Here is a 16,360-nt window from a genome sequence, read left to right as displayed (position 1 = left end):
ATGTCACTCATCATACAAATGGCACCTCCATATAATTAATTAACTGCGCAATCGCGCTCCACCTTCAATGATGATTCTGAATTATAAATATAACCAAAAGTTGTTAATCTAAAGATAGTGAAGACTAATGAAAGCTAACCCACTGTAAAAATATTTTTTTGCACTTTTTTAAAACTTTCTCAGGAAAAATTCTCTAGCCACTTGACTTTCATAGCTCAAAATTAACATTTTACAGAATATTTGAATAAAGTAGTTACAGATTATTCGCTTCTCAAAGTGTAAGACGCAATAAAAATCGTATGCTTGCACAATCTTACCGAAATACGGATTTAATTAAGTCCTAAACATTTTGACATTTCTTCGTATATTTTTTATCGAAAACCGGTTTAAACAAATCACACGTACGTGTTAAGATCCGACTAAATACCTATTTCCTGATATGGTCAGGTAAAATTGCTATATAAAGGGCATAATACTATAGATTAGAACTGACACATTTTCTGTTGCAATTAGTTTGAGGTTAAATCTTAGTTTGACTGGACTAATTTTCTTCATTTGAATAAGAAATCTTACTAAAAAGGTAAAATCACAAACAGACTAAACTCGGAGGAAAATCCAATCCAAAAATCCATTATCACATAGCAAAATCAAATGACAAAGCACATCAAAAACAAATGGACAAGAACTGTCATATTCCTGACTTGGTACAGGCATTTTAGAATTTAGAAAATGGTGGATTTAACCTGGTTTTAAAGCACTAAACCTCTCACTTTGATGACAATCTCATCAAATTCCGTTATATTTACAATGATGGGTGAACTAAACAGACATAATAAAAAAAAATAGTCAAAATACGGGTTCAGCAGTCATCATCATGTAACCATTTTGAAAGGAACAATTTAACAGAACACAAAAACATTTATCTATAAACACATTCATAAATTAGCCTCAAAATTTGCCCTTGATTAAAGATCTAAACCAAATGTTGTCTTCTATTATTATTCTATCCAAGATGTTGGAAAACCCTCAATCTACGTTAAACAGTTAGATGTTTTAGGAATATTTTGAGATGGAACCAGTAGATTATCCTAAATTTGTTATATTTATTGTAATTTGATTTCAGGCCAAAGTTCTTAGAGAAATTGGTGGTGTTGTATTAGCCAATGCTTGTGGTCCATGTATTGGCCAGTGGGACAGAAAAGATGTAAAGAAAGGAGAGAAGAATACCATTGTAACCTCATATAACCGTAACTTTACTGGTCGTAATGATGCCAACCCTGCCACTCATGCCTTTGTTGCCTCACCAGAACTTGTCACAGCTTTAGCTATCGCTGGAGATTTAGGATTCAATCCTGAGACTGATTTTTTAACAGCTGCTGATGGTAAGTCATCAATTAGAGGGGTCTTGAAACTAATTATCTGCTGCATTTACCATATTCAAATCACTCTCAGTTTTAAATTGCGTACACCATTCATTATTATTACCTATAATCTTATTGTAATTTTAACTAAATTGAAACATATGAAACTATTTGGTAATTATTGGAATTGGCCTTGTGCAAAAAGATATTTACATAGCGTCTTAGATAGTTATTCAAGAAAATGTTAATTTCCTCATTTATAAACCCTATTAATCAGGTTCAACATGAAATTCAAAGAATACTTTCATGTTTCAGGTTCAAAATTCAAATTTGAAACACCTTATGGAGATGAATTACCAGCCAATGGATTTGATCCTGGAGAAGATACCTTCCAACCACCACCATCAGATGGCTCAGCATTGAAAGTTAACGTTGATGAACAGAGTCAGAGGTTACAACTACTCACTCCATTTAATAAATGGGATGGTAAAGATATCACAGATGCTTTAATTCTTATAAAGGTATTGATGCCATATAGATATTCTTGCTTCATGTCAATATTCTAATATTGTTATTTCATTCAAAATTTACAACTCAAATTATGGATTACAAAGGACAGTGACCCAACACCTGCTTAATCTTCAATACAGTAGAATCCCTAAAGTGAATACCGGGTATGCAGGTTGTTGCGATGAAAAACACAGAATGAAGTTATAAAATTATGTATGTTTTAAAAATAACTCAGTTCTAGTTTGGGAGAGTTATGCATCACATTTGTGCTTTGCAATATAATATATATATTATATAATATGTGGTTTTGTAATAAGGCGATTGCCTTGCGGTAGGAAATTGTACACATAAAATACAGTGTTAAATTTTTAATGATTCCATGTTTGTTTTAAGGTAAAAGGAAAATGTACAACTGACCACATAAGTGCTGCAGGACAATGGCTTAAATACAGAGGTCATTTAGATAACATATCAAACAACTTTATGATCGGGTAAGTAATTCATGACCTTTTGATACTGTGAGTAAGAATATTTGAGGAAAGACTGTAATATTTTACTTTCTATGAAGAATTAACACCAAAAATGTGGTGCACACTTTAAAATAGCCCGCGATGCAGGGTATTCAGTGTGCACCACATTTTGTATGTTACTTCGTATAGACAGATAAAATATTACAGTTATTTCTTATAATTTAATTCTAAATTTTATTTTAAACCAGAGTTAATGTTGACTAAATGTTGTCTCGTGACTAAATTATGTCTATGGGCTGATAAACAAAACAACTTCAGCCAATCAGAAGATGGGTTACATCCAAAATTAAATTATTGGCAAATTTAAACTGTAAGATTATATTTATAAAAGCAAGGACACTTTGAATAAAGGAAAATATCAATTTTTATTTCCCACCTATGATAGTAGAGGGGCTTTATGTTTTCTGGTCTGTGCGTCCATTCATTCGACCGTCCGTCTGTCCCGCTTCAGGTTTAAGTTTTTGGTCAAGGTAGTTTTTGATGAAATTAAAGTCCAACAGACTTCAAACTTAGAACTGCCAAATAAGAGTATTTACCCCAATTTCATGGTTCACTGATCATAGAAAATGATAGTGTGATTGGGGCATTCATGTACTGGGGATACATTCTTGTTGCTTGTATGTTTGTTTTTTGGGTTTTTTTTTAAGCTAGAGTAATCTGAGAGAATCACCAACCTTCAAAGGGAAAAACTTGCAATCTGTCAATTTAAAGGTGAATAAGCTGAAAAATTTATGTAATTCCATTGAAAATATCTGTAACATTTGAAAAAGGGATCAATGCTTATTATGCCTGTTGTCAGTGAAGAAAATTATATTGCATACATGTATTCCTTATTACTGTAACCTCAAAATAAAAGAAAAGGAGTGTAAACAGAACAATTAATACAGGAAATCAATTCTAATACACAATTACCTACACATGTATGTTATAGAAAGAATATCTTTTGTGTTACAGGGCAACAAATTCAGAAAATGGTGAAATCAACAAAGTAAAGAATCTATTAACAGAAGAATATGGAGCTGTTCCAGCCACTGGTAGATACTATAAGGTAAAACTTAATGTTATCATCTGTAAATTATTTTTTTCAAAAGAAATTGTTTTATGGTTTCCATTTAAGTTCGAGATCATGAGTTAAAGCAACTTAAATTCTAGAACCTTTCCATAAACTGAATTACAAGATACTGAATTTGTGTAAAGCAGATATTACAACAATAATTGAATCAAAATTTATTATCTCAGTTATAAATTTGCCTTCTTGTAGTCTTAAATAGACCTCCATAGACAATGACTCTTGTGAAATCTTGAAGTAGTCATGTAAATAGATCGAATATCTATTGGAAAACCCTTATACTGATTTTTCAGTTAAATCTTTTGTTATGGCCGACTCAAAATAAAGCATGAGTCCATGTTAGTATCAGGATATTGTTTGAATGACAGCATGCACCCTGGTTTGTTATTGGTGTCAGGCTTATTGGGTTATTTACAGACTCCAAATAAACCTTGGGTTGCTATTAGTATTGAAATTTTGGTTAATTGACAGGCTTAGAATAATGCCTGGTTCTTATTTATGATACTTATCCTTTTTATTTACAGGCTCAGAACTTACCATGGGTTGTTGTTGGTGATGAGAACTATGGTGAGGGTAGCAGTCGAGAACATGCAGCATTAGAACCAAGACATTTAGGTGGTCGGGCTGTCATTGTCAAAAGTTTTGCCAGAATTCATGGTCAGTATTTGAAGAATCAAATGTTTCAGAATTAGTGGTAAAAATGAAGAAAAAAAAGTTCTTTATATGCAAATTAGAAAAAGAAGAGATATGTGATAATATAAAGAATGTTTTAGAAGATGAAAAGCTAGTTATGAGCTAGTCTATAATACCCAATGGTAACTTAAGAATTACTACTGGATACTGAGATTGTGAAGTCTTTAAGATTAAAACACTTTAAATAAATGTATCACATTATATTTTTTTTGTGCAGCAAAATTATTAATTTGAAATGTGTTTATTTTTTTCAGAAACAAATTTGAAGAAACAGGGAATGTTGCCATTGACTTTTGCCAATCCATCAGATTATGATAAAATTCAGCCTACAGATAAAATATCATTATTAGGTCTTAGTAGTATGGCTCCTGGAAAGGTATGTATTGTGTCATCTTAAAAAAAAAAATCAATTAAAGGAGATATATACATACACATCATGTATGAGACATCAACACCAAAATTATAATGTTTATATGTAGATTCCATCATGCTGTGAATCACTCACGCCAGTTGACAAGCTCTACTTTGCTGCAAGTCTACTAAAGTGGAATAATGTCAATAATTTATTGCAGGATTTTACACACTTTGTCAATACACCCACTTCTCGTAAAACAATTCTATATTTAGTTTTCTAAAGATAAAAAGAATCATGTTAACCTGTTTCACCCTACTTTATTGAATAAATTGTGTGTTATGTTACAAACATGAGTGATTTCCTTTAATATTATATTGTTACATATTTTTTTTCTTTTTTCACCACTGAAACACAATTAAAACTGCTGAAATAAAAAAAAAACAGAACATGTCTTATTGCAAAGTCAATAATAGTCTAGAGATTTGAAATGAATAAAGGAAATATAAAGCATACATCAATGAAACCAGCCTTCTCTCTTATATCTTTGTGTGTTTTCGGTGGTAAAACAAAATGTTAAACAAAAGAAACATAAAAGTAATTATTTTACAACTATAAAAAAACACTTATGAAAGATATTTTTTTTTTCAAAATTTATTGAAAAATATTGAATGGATCTCATATATCAGATGATATTGTTGAATTTCTGATGTGGTTCTTTTGCTTCTTTTGCAGCCAGTGACATGTGAAATAAAACATTCAGATGGATCTAAAGACACTATACAACTGAATCATACATTTAATGCAGGACAAATAACCTGGTTTAAGGCTGGCAGTGCACTTAACAGAATGAAGGAAGTCAACAAATAAACAGTTTTTGTGATAGATCTTTATTTATTAGATTTTTAATTTACAAGTCATTTTCACATCAGATATTCTAGATATGAACCTCATTTATCATGAAAAACAGATGGCATTTGTTTTATAAAATTACAAAATTACAGTATTGTTATCGACGGTAGCCATATTTATTTCGATTTCATTCATCTTCACTTGAGGATTTAAAAGGTTAAAATGCTAAAATAGGTTTTTTGATTTGAAACAAAAGATGACTATATGTAGTTTTGTAAAGTCTAGAAGCTTTTATAAATGTTTAGGGTGGACAATATAATTTATTTCAAATGCAGTGGCTAATAATGGTGTTGTTTTGAAGTTTGAAGAGGACTGCCTGTTAAGAATAAGAAAAGAACAACTCTAAACTATCATAATTCTTAGAAGTTATATATTGGAATATAACCTTACTATAGCAATTGCTGTAACTGAAGCCAGGGTAGTTTTCCCATGTATGAACAGGAATGACCCTATGGCTCACTATGGCTAGGTGAGATATAGCAGGCTATGTCAAGTTGAAGTACTTGATTTAATTTACCATTTACATGTGATAGTGCCAAGTTTTGTCTTTTTTGTTGTTGAATTATTATACCTCATTGTGCTATTGTAATATAATGTACTTATTAGAAATTCAGTTAATTAATTTTAATTTCATTCCGGTGTTTTTTTCTCACTTTTCCAGGGTCTACAATTTGAATCTCTGCCTATGAACCGTATTTTAAGGCCTTTTTTCATTATAAAAATTGGTTGCCTGTTTTGATAGATAAATTTAGATCCACTGAATACTGACCAGTCATATAAATACCCAAAGTAAAACTATTGATTTTAATTTACATTATTTATAATTTTTTGCTGTGTAATGAAATGCTTGACCCTCCATATTAAACCCCACCTTTAAAGTAAAGGCACATTTGTTGTGTATATAATCAGATATATAGAATACGAGTCACATGAGTGTGTATACATGTTTGATTTAAGCAGATTACTGATAGTTTTGTATATAACTTGACTTAATTCTGTAATAAAACGTGATTATGTTTTTATACCATTGTTTTGTTTATTTTGTGGACTACCTGACCAGGTAACCATCTTTATGAGTTATCTGACTTGTTATTGCTAGTACATTTTACTATCTATCTGCTTTCATTGGTATGCTTTTTAAATGTAATCATTCTTGAGATTTCAAGTACAACATGCAGATTTCAGCAATAATGTTTCATGATCGTTTAGCGTATTGAATTATAAGCCTGATACCTTTGATAACTATTAACTCCAATGGGGCGATACCACTGCTGGCGGATGTTTCATCTTTGAGTGTATCACAAGCCCAGTAATCCACACTTCCGTGTTGACATGAATATCAATTTTATGGACAATTTTATAAATTTACTGTTTGCAAAAGTATGAATTATTCGAAATACTTAGGATTTTCTAATCCCAGGCATATATACTTCATAAGGCGTATTCGCACAACTTTTTTTGGAATTTTGGGTCCTCAATGCTCTTCTATTTATACTTGCTTCAGTCTCTAACTTTTTATCTGAGTTTCACTGATGAGTCTTATGAAGAAGAAACGTGTCTGGCGTATAAAATTATAAGCCTGGTACCTTAGATAACTATTAACAATAAAGTATGTGAAACTGTCGGAACAGTGAGCTTTAGCCATCACTTGCTGTCCCTCGTTGTCATCCGTCTGGTGTAAACTATTTCAAACATCTCCTCTGGTATCAAGCATAAAGTTCATGTTTTATTTTCTGTTTAGTCAAAAAACATGTCCACCATGGCTAAAAATAGAACAGGGGTAAAATGCAGTTTTTGACTGATATCTCAAAAACTAAAGCAGTTAGATCTCATCTGAAATGGGGTTAAAGTGTTTACAAGGTAATGTTCTATCAGCTCTGAAATTTTCAGATGAATCTAATAACCCATTGTTGGGTTGCTGCCACTATATTGGTAATTTTAAGGAAATTTTGCAGTTTTTGGTTATCTTGAATAGTATTAATGATAAAGATAAACTGTAAACAGCAAATATGTTTAATTAGCAAAGTAAGATTTACAAATAAGTTTATATGACCAAAAATGTCAATTGACCCCTTAACGAGTTATTGCACTTTAGGGGCAATTTTACAGAATGTGTTTATCATGTTTTCCAACTTTAAAAATCTTCTTTTCTAAAACTACTGAACCAATTCCAACCGAGGTGAAGAAAGTATGATAAAAAAAACTGCATTTTCAAACACTCACTAATATACATTAAACTAAAAAAACTAACTACGATGAAATTGGACACTTGCACTCTTAAACCAAAGATAAATGCAAAAAAAATAAGGTGAGCAATTCAGGCTGTTGAGAGCCTCTTGTTCTAACTACTTGACCTTTTTTAAACTGAAGACATATGTTTGGGGTTCATTGACAATCTTTTCGACAGATACAATTAACTGTGTATCAACTGCTAGCTGACTTGAGCCTGTATTATTGTGCAACATACCATTGAAAAGGAATGTTTTGAAGCAAGCCAGCTTTAAATTTAGCATCCTTTATAAAGATTTGTTCCTTATTCTTGCAAAAACAAGGTTGAGTTTACCCAAACATGAATTTCGTCTGAATTTGTGTATAGATTAACCATTCATTCTTGTACTATTGCTTACTAAATATCATTGGCTTAGCACCAAGGCTTTCCCTAAAACTTGAACAAATTGTTGACAGAAAACAACACAGCTGGACTGGCATTAATATTTGACAGCATAATGTATTGCTCAAAAGTTTAAAAAAAATATAGGTTCATTAGACCACATTCTTTCTGTGTCAGAAACCTATGCTGTCAACTATTTAATCACAATCCAAATACAAAGCTGTATCAAGCTTAAAAGTTGTGTCCCAATTGTTCATTTGATAATTGATAACTACTAGTTCGATGCTACTGCTGCTGGAGGTTGCACCAGCCCAGTCAGCACTTGCAATGAACCAATCATTGATATGATCATATTATAAATAGACTGCTCACGAAACAAAATGTTTCGAAATACCAAGGTATTTTAACCCACATGAATTGATTACCTTAGCTGTATTTGACACAACCTTTTGGAATCTTGGATACTTATTAATGCTCTTCAACTTCGTGCTTAATTTGGCATTTTAAACGTTTTAGATTCACTGATGAGTCATGCTGAATTATTTGTAGATCTTACTTTGCTGAACATTATTGCAGTTTATCTCTATCTATAATAGTATTTAAGATAATAATCAAAAACGGCAAAATTTCCTTAAAAATAACCAATTTGGTGCAGCAACTTAACAACCAGTTGTCAAATTCATCTGAAAATTTCAGGGCAGATAGATATTGACTTGATTAACAATTTCACACCTTGTCAGATTTGCTCTAAATGCTTTGGTTTCAAAGTTATAAGCCAAAATCTACACTTTACCCCAATGTTTTATTCATAGCCATGGTGGCCATCTTGGTTGGCCTGGTCACTGGACATATTTTTATACGACCGCAAAATTTGAAAAAAATTTCGTCGTATATTGCTGTCACGTTGGCGTCGTTGTTGTCGTCCGAATACTTTTAGTTTTCGCACTCTAACTTTAGTAAAAGTGAATAGAAATCTATGAAATTTTAACACAAGGTTCATGACCACAAAAGGAAGGTTGGGATTGATTTTGGGAGTTTTGGTTTCAACATTTTAGGAATTAGGGGCCAAAAAGGGCCCAAATAAGCATTTTCTTTGTTTTCGCACTATAACTTTAGTTTAAGTTAATAGAAATCTATGAAATTTTGACACACGGTTTATGACCACAAAAGAAAGGTTGGGATTGGTTTTGGGAGTTTTGGTTCCAACAGTTTAGGAATTTGGGGCCAAAAAAGGGCCCAAATAAGCATTATTCTTGATTTTCGCACAATAACTTTCTTATTAACTGTGTATGTAGATTCTTAATTTTTGGTCCCGTTTTAAAATTGGTCTACATTAAAGTCCAAAGGGTCCAAAATTAAACCAAGTTTGATTTTAACAAAAATTGAATTCTTGGGCCTCTTTGATATGCTGAATCTAAACATTTGTACTTAGATTTTTGATTATGGGCCCAGTTTTCAAGTTGGTCCAAATCAGGATCCAAAATTTTTATATTAAGTATTGTGCAATAGCAAATTTTCAATTGCACAGTATTCAGCAATAGCAAGAAATCTTCAATTGCACAGTATTGTGCAATAGCAAGAAATCTTCAATTGCACAGTATTGTGCAATAGCAAATATTTTCAATTGCACAGTATTGCACAATATTGTGCAATAGCAAGAAATTCCAATTGGATTTCAATTGGAGTTATCTTTCTTTGTCCAGAATAGTAGTTGAATCAACTTAAATCATTGTTTTATACAATATACAATGTATATTCACTTTTACTACCAACTGATAGATTTAAACAATCTTTACCATTCAGTGATAACAAGCACTTTTTTTACATTTTAATATTTTATGATGTATTTAAATGAGTAGTTATTGTTGCAAACTTCATTAGCAATTTGAATTGAGATCAGTTTTGAAATAAGGGAAAGGGGGATGTGAAAAAAAAATTGGAGGGTCGATTTTTTTTCATTTCAGATTTCATAAATAAAAAGAAAATTTAGAGCTGAATCCAGCTTGAATGTTGTGTCCATACTTGCCCCAACCGTTCAGGGTTCGACCTCTGCGGTCGTATAAAGCTGCGCCCTGCGGAGCATCCGGTTAAACTAGATGCCCTAATAATGATTGTGGCTAAGTTTGATTAAGTTTGGCCCAGTAGTTTCAGAGAAAAAGATTACAAAAAGGAGTAGGTCCAGTAAGACCCTTTTTTTGCCCCAAAATATAGCAGTTTTACAAAATTGTTAAAATATAAATTTTAAGTTATTCATTAGGCAGTACAATGATTCTGTTACATAAATATGGGCTGGTTTTGACAATACAATACACATATATCGGGTATAAGCACCAATAAGTCATGCTAAATTACTGAAATCCTCACAATTCTAGCATTTTAGTAAAATTTTAGACGGTTTTCGTGTAAAAAAAAAGTGGCGGCATTCGTGTTCATCCTTAATATTGAAATGTAAGTTGTATTTTTTGATAAAACATAACATATATAAAGGTTGAGGATGAACACGAATGAGGCCACTTTCATTTTTGACAAAAAAACATCTGAAAAGTGACATTTTGGGGCATTTTTTGTAATTTTTTCATATTTGAGCTTAAATCAGATCATTTTTTTATGACTAAATCAGTTGAAATCATTGACATAAAATAATTGATTCAAATGAAATAGACACTTCAGTGGTTAAAAAGGGGTCAAAATCTTACCTCAGATGAACCTGAAATTTGAGGCCAAATTTGGTGCTTACCGGACCTACTCCTTTACGAAAAAATGGTAAAAAATTACTATAAGGAGCAATAACTCCTTCAGGGGTCAACTGAACATTTTGGTCATGTTGACTTATTTGTAGATCTTACTTTGCTGAACATTATTGCTGTTTACAGTTTATCTCTATCTATAATAATATTCAAGGTAATAATCAAAAACAGCAAAATTTCCTTAAAATTACCGATTCAGGGGCAGAAACCCAACAACCGGTTGTCTGATTCATTTGAAAATTTCAGGGCAGATAGATTTACACTTGATAAACAATTTTACCCCGTCAGATTTGCTCTAAATGCTTTAGTTTCAGAGTAATAAGCCAAAATCTACATTTTACCCCTATGTTCTATTTTTAGCCATGGCGGCCATCTTGGTTGGTTGGCCGGACACGCCACACATTTTTTAAACTATATACCCCAATGATGATTGTGGCTAAGTTTGGTTAAATATCACCCAGTAGTTTCAGAGGAGAAGATTTTTGTAAAAGTTAACGACGACGACGGACGACGACGGACGCCGGACGCAAAGTGATGAGAAAAGCTCACTTGGCCCTTTGACCCAGGTGAGCTAAAAATGGGTCAATAAGGCATAAAAATTGGTCAGCTAGGCAAAGAAGCAAACAAACAAGACACAGCAATGATTTCCATCTCTAACCCTCAAAAGGCAGGAATAAACACGTTTCGAACTGATTTTATTCTGATCTACATAATACCAGACCAAAACGCTGTATATTAGATTTTTGGCAGTATCATTGGATCGTTCCTTATGGATTGGTGATGGAAATAAGGATGTAGATTGCCATCCCATTACACCCCATACAGCATTTCAAAATATCAAACTTGTAGGAGATAAATTGAGGATAATATCAAGTTATAAAATAGATGTATGGGATATAACTGTTACTCCTACCAATGATATTTTACTGGCTACAAGCGAACCAGGATTGAAACAGATCGAGGCTCGATCTAATAAAGTGGTAACCACACCCCTAGACAATGTTATTGTGGCTGCTTAATGCAATTATAAACTACACATACTGGACAACTTTGATCATCTACAATACCAAGGTCATAGGTTGGGAATATCCATCATCCCTCACCAACACCATGGAAGGACGCTCTGCAGTATTATATGTCATTCACATGAAATTATTTCCAAAACTGGAAAGCTGTACAAAATGAAAATTTTGGGATGTTAAACCAGTTGCCTTTAATCCATTATGAAAATAAAACATTTAAAAATATGTGAACTGTAAATTTAACAAACAAAGGACAATACAAAATCAATCTGATCTTGTTGTGTAAAGTTCGCAGCTTATAGATGTAACAAATTACATAGATATATGATATAGTTATCAGTAAATGTTTGAGAAAGTATTCTCTTATTCTTTTAATAATTTTCTAAATTTATAACACTTTAACGTACCCTCTACCTCTAGTTAATTAAAAAAATATGTAGTATGAAAAACATGCCGAACACAATTCAGTAACAACATGTACAAGAAAAAAGGGAACAAAAAATACCGAACTCCAAGGAAAATTCAAAATGGAAAGTCCCTAATAAAATGATAAAATCAAAAGCTCATACACATTGTCTAAACCAATGGATTGCAATTGTAGTTTCCTAACTTTTTACAGGCATTAGTTGATTAGTTGAAATCGTTCCCTTCCGTTGAGGTCAGGAACACGTTGGCCAATATTTTCCTTAAAATTGAAAATTGGTTAAATTCAAAAGCATCGGAAAACAGGAGGTGGTTGCACGGCAGACGTAAAAATTTACGCAGCATATCAAATGTGTATATGACTCCATTATGGGAGATGTATACCGTCAGCAGGTATGCAATCTTTCTTGATCTGGATTGAAACCAGTAACAGGAGCTGATAACTCAAAACAAAGGTTTAGTCTTCAACAAAATTTCTTCACTGGGACATCGAGGCGAAATTTCTCAAATAACTTCTGAACTTCAATGACCCCTCATATCATCTTCGGTACTACGATGCAGCCAATTTTCAAGCTAGTTTGACATTTTTATGATCTTATTTTATATTTCATTTCTATCTTTATAACATTCAAGGCAGTCCCTTAAACTCGGGATAAGTGATTTTTGAATTCAAATATGTTTTCTTGCACTTAATCAGACGTGGATACTTGCAAAATTGCAAGGATCCTTTATCTTTATATAATCGTACAAAAATATTAACACATCTTACTTTTCTTCACTTTACACAAATATTTCCCATTCCAGCCTCAAAGACAAATTGAAATAGTTCGTCCTGCTTTGTTTCTCAAAACAAATGCATTACCAATGTAGATACAAGTTTCATTAAAGATTGCATATTTTGGCTTTAATATTGATTCACTTATAGGGTCTTTGTAGCGGAACTAAACACATTTATTTGAATAACAGTTGTTGGCATGACACGGGTTATGTTCTTCTCATATATTTTATAATAGTATGATACTAAATCCATAACGGGAGGGATTGTACCTGATATTCATATGATGAAGACATACACTTTCAATCAGTTTATTTGAGGCCTGGAGCTGGCATGTCAGTTAACTGCTAGTAGTCTGTTGTTATGCATTATTGTCATTTTATTTATTTTCTTTTGTTACATTATCTGACATCGGACTCGGACTTTTCTTGAACTGAATTTTAATGTGCGTATTGTTATGCGTTTACTTTTCTACATTGACTAGAGGTATACGGAGGGTTGAGATCTCATAAACATTGTTAACCCCGCTGCAATGTTGAGCCAGTGCCAAGTCAGGTGCCTCTGGCCTTTGTTAGACATGTATGATTTTTAATTTAAGTTTCTTGTGTATAATTCGGAGTTTAATATGACGTCCATTATCACTGTACTAGTGTACATATTTTTTAAGGAGCCAGCTGAAGGACACCTACGGTGCGGGAGTTTCTCGCTACATTGAAGACCCATTGGTGGCCTTAGGCTGTTGTCTGCTCTATGGTCGGATTGTTGTTGCTTTGACACATCCCCCATTTCCTTTCTCAATTTTATCGTTTCTTCATGAGGGATAAATCCTACTTTTTAAAATTAATTCCGATTCAAACATAAATTCTCGAAAACCGACATTTTCAATATGCCTGATTTCTTAATTGACAACATATTTGTAACGTTTAGATGGGTACTTTTCAACAAACAATCGGCATTCTCTCGGGAACCAACTCTTCATGCCGGATCGTTCCTTAATTCACATGAGACTTGTTTCTATGAGTGGCCGTTCATGTCATTTGCGTGATTATATACGCGTATATGATTTTATACGCGTATGTATACGCGTATATTGTGGTTTTTAACGCGTATATTGTGGTTTTCAACGCGTATATTGTGATTTTATACGCGTATATTGTTAAAATAATCACGTTTATAATTAAATCTTATTTATTTATCATATACGCGTTAATATACGCGTTAATTCCATACATATACGCGTTTATATACGCGTTAATTCCATACATATACGCGTTTATATACGCGTTATTTGCATAAATATACGCGTTACTATACGCGTATGAAATCATAATATACGCGTTAATAAACATTCGTTTGTCTTTTTGTTTTAACCAATGAAAACTGCGTTCTTTAACTAGTTTGTATATCACAATTGTAATGAAGTGCGGTTCCTTCGACCAACATACGTAATTAATCTCAAGACTTTACACCGTTTTTTTTAAATTTAATTTCATTTATATGAAAGTTTGTTGCCTATAATTACAATAATAACGAACAGCGTTTCGGGAATATTTGCTTTTACAATTAAAGCATGGTCCCTTTTCAAAAATCTCCCAACTATTTCCTTGATTTAGCAAGGTATTCTTTGATCGTTTTGCTACGTTTATACGCTATGATAGGCACCTGCCATGGGTGAAGATTTCTCTACAGCGTTTGTCTTTTTGCAGATTGCTCAATTGTTTGTTATAACCTAACTTTACAAGTTTTTGTACCATTGGATTATATTTAGTTGCGAGAGTGAGTGGAACATTCTTTGTCCCATCGGCCTTAAATAAGGTTGTTTTTCTGCTTTCAGAATTTTTAACTTTCTAATAACATTCTCTGTTTTATTTTTACAGTATCATCTTTCAATATAAACTTATTTTGTACATGTTAGTTATTTAAATGTCGATCTAATTCATTGATGTCACTAATTTATTTCTAATATGACGTATAGATTCACTTGCAAACTGTAATACTTGTGAATGTGTGTTTTCGGATGTGGACTAGTGATTGGTAAATATTGATACGTTTCAGTTTTTTTAATATGTGATTTAACATCAAGGATTGCATTCTTATTGCCTATGATGTAACGTCTATGTGAACACATATGAATATTGATAACTTAGAAGAAACAGTTATCAATGCATTAGAATCAATTGACACATAAGAATATACTTTAAATATTCCCAACAAAAAAGATTTTACGGCATCTGTTAAATTTATTCAAAGAAACAATGAATTTGAATTTAATGGACAATTATACAAACAAATTATAGTGGTACATTTTCTGCGACATGCACATATGGCGCCTTCAACCTATGCCAACATTTGATAAAATATATTCAATCTATGCCTACAAACAATATACAATAGGTGTTGTTTTACCGCGCTGAAATACGTCCATTATTCATAGTTCATTATTCAATACAGAGTTGTGAAATAGTTTTAATATCAAAATATGAATAATGAATAATGAAATAGTTTATGTTTCATTATTCAAATTGAAGCGGTGAATAGTGAAAGAAATATAAAAAAAAATGACTATTGACACTAAAGCTTTATTTTGATTCGCAATGATCATAAGAGGGTTTACGGAGGACCTAAATACCACAACATGCGTAAAAATGAGGAAATATGAAAAAGAAGATGTGGTATGATTGCCAATGAAACAACTATCCACAAAAGACCAAAATGACACAGACATTAACAATTATAGGTCACCGTACGACCTTCAACAATGAGCAAAGCCCGTACCGCATAGTCAGCTATAAAAGGCCCCAATAAGACAATGTAAAACCATTCAAACAAGAAAACTAACGGCCTCATGTAAAAAATGAACGAAAAACAAATATGTAACACATAAACAACATAAAAAAAACTACAACCACTAAATTGCAGCCTTCTGACTTGGGACAGAGACATGCATAAATAATGTGGCGGGGTTAAACATGTTGGCCAATTTTGAATAATGAAATGGATATTTTGAATAATGGAATGGACTGATAGGACCCTTCGATCCCTAATTACAGATATATTTTATACCTCAATCGAAAGCTTATAAAGAGTGGACTGGCAAAATGAATATAGTCAATATGTTCCGCAACGCATATTACAGAAGTAACCCAAAAAGTGAAAATCCATCAGTATACGAGATTTCCGATCACACGTATGCGACTGAACAAAACGGTGGTAGTTTTCAATTTTAAATGATGTTGGTTTTTTTTTCAAATAATAAGAACAACGTCTGTCAAAACTTAACAAAATTTATAGAAAATTATGCCAAATATGTATTTATTCATATAACCATCTAGTATACATCAATGAAAGTGAAAAC

At 32.3% G+C, this 16,360-nt stretch overlaps 1 protein-coding gene across 1 annotated transcript in view; it reads left to right on the top strand.

Moving 5' to 3' along the window:
• LOC134725656 (aconitate hydratase, mitochondrial-like) overlaps nt 1–6,449 on the top strand; it is a 44,003-nt gene extending 37,554 nt beyond the window's left edge. The window contains exons 14-20 of the mRNA XM_063589652.1: nt 1,124–1,382; nt 1,677–1,882; nt 2,265–2,362; nt 3,356–3,449; nt 3,995–4,127; nt 4,418–4,539; nt 5,251–6,449. Of these exons, the coding sequence (XP_063445722.1) occupies nt 1,124–1,382; nt 1,677–1,882; nt 2,265–2,362; nt 3,356–3,449; nt 3,995–4,127; nt 4,418–4,539; nt 5,251–5,385 (1,047 nt within the window). The 3' untranslated portion in view covers nt 5,386–6,449. The remainder of the gene's footprint in view (nt 1–1,123; nt 1,383–1,676; nt 1,883–2,264; nt 2,363–3,355; nt 3,450–3,994; nt 4,128–4,417; nt 4,540–5,250) is intronic.
• The last annotated feature ends 9,911 nt before the right edge of the window (nt 6,450–16,360 follow it).

This window comes from Mytilus trossulus, chromosome 7 (genome assembly GCF_036588685.1).
Source record: "Mytilus trossulus isolate FHL-02 chromosome 7, PNRI_Mtr1.1.1.hap1, whole genome shotgun sequence".
NCBI classification, from domain to species: Eukaryota; Metazoa; Mollusca; class Bivalvia; order Mytilida; family Mytilidae; genus Mytilus; species Mytilus trossulus.
Note: the sequence above shows the minus strand (reverse complement) of the source record. Positions and strands in the feature narration are given on the sequence as shown.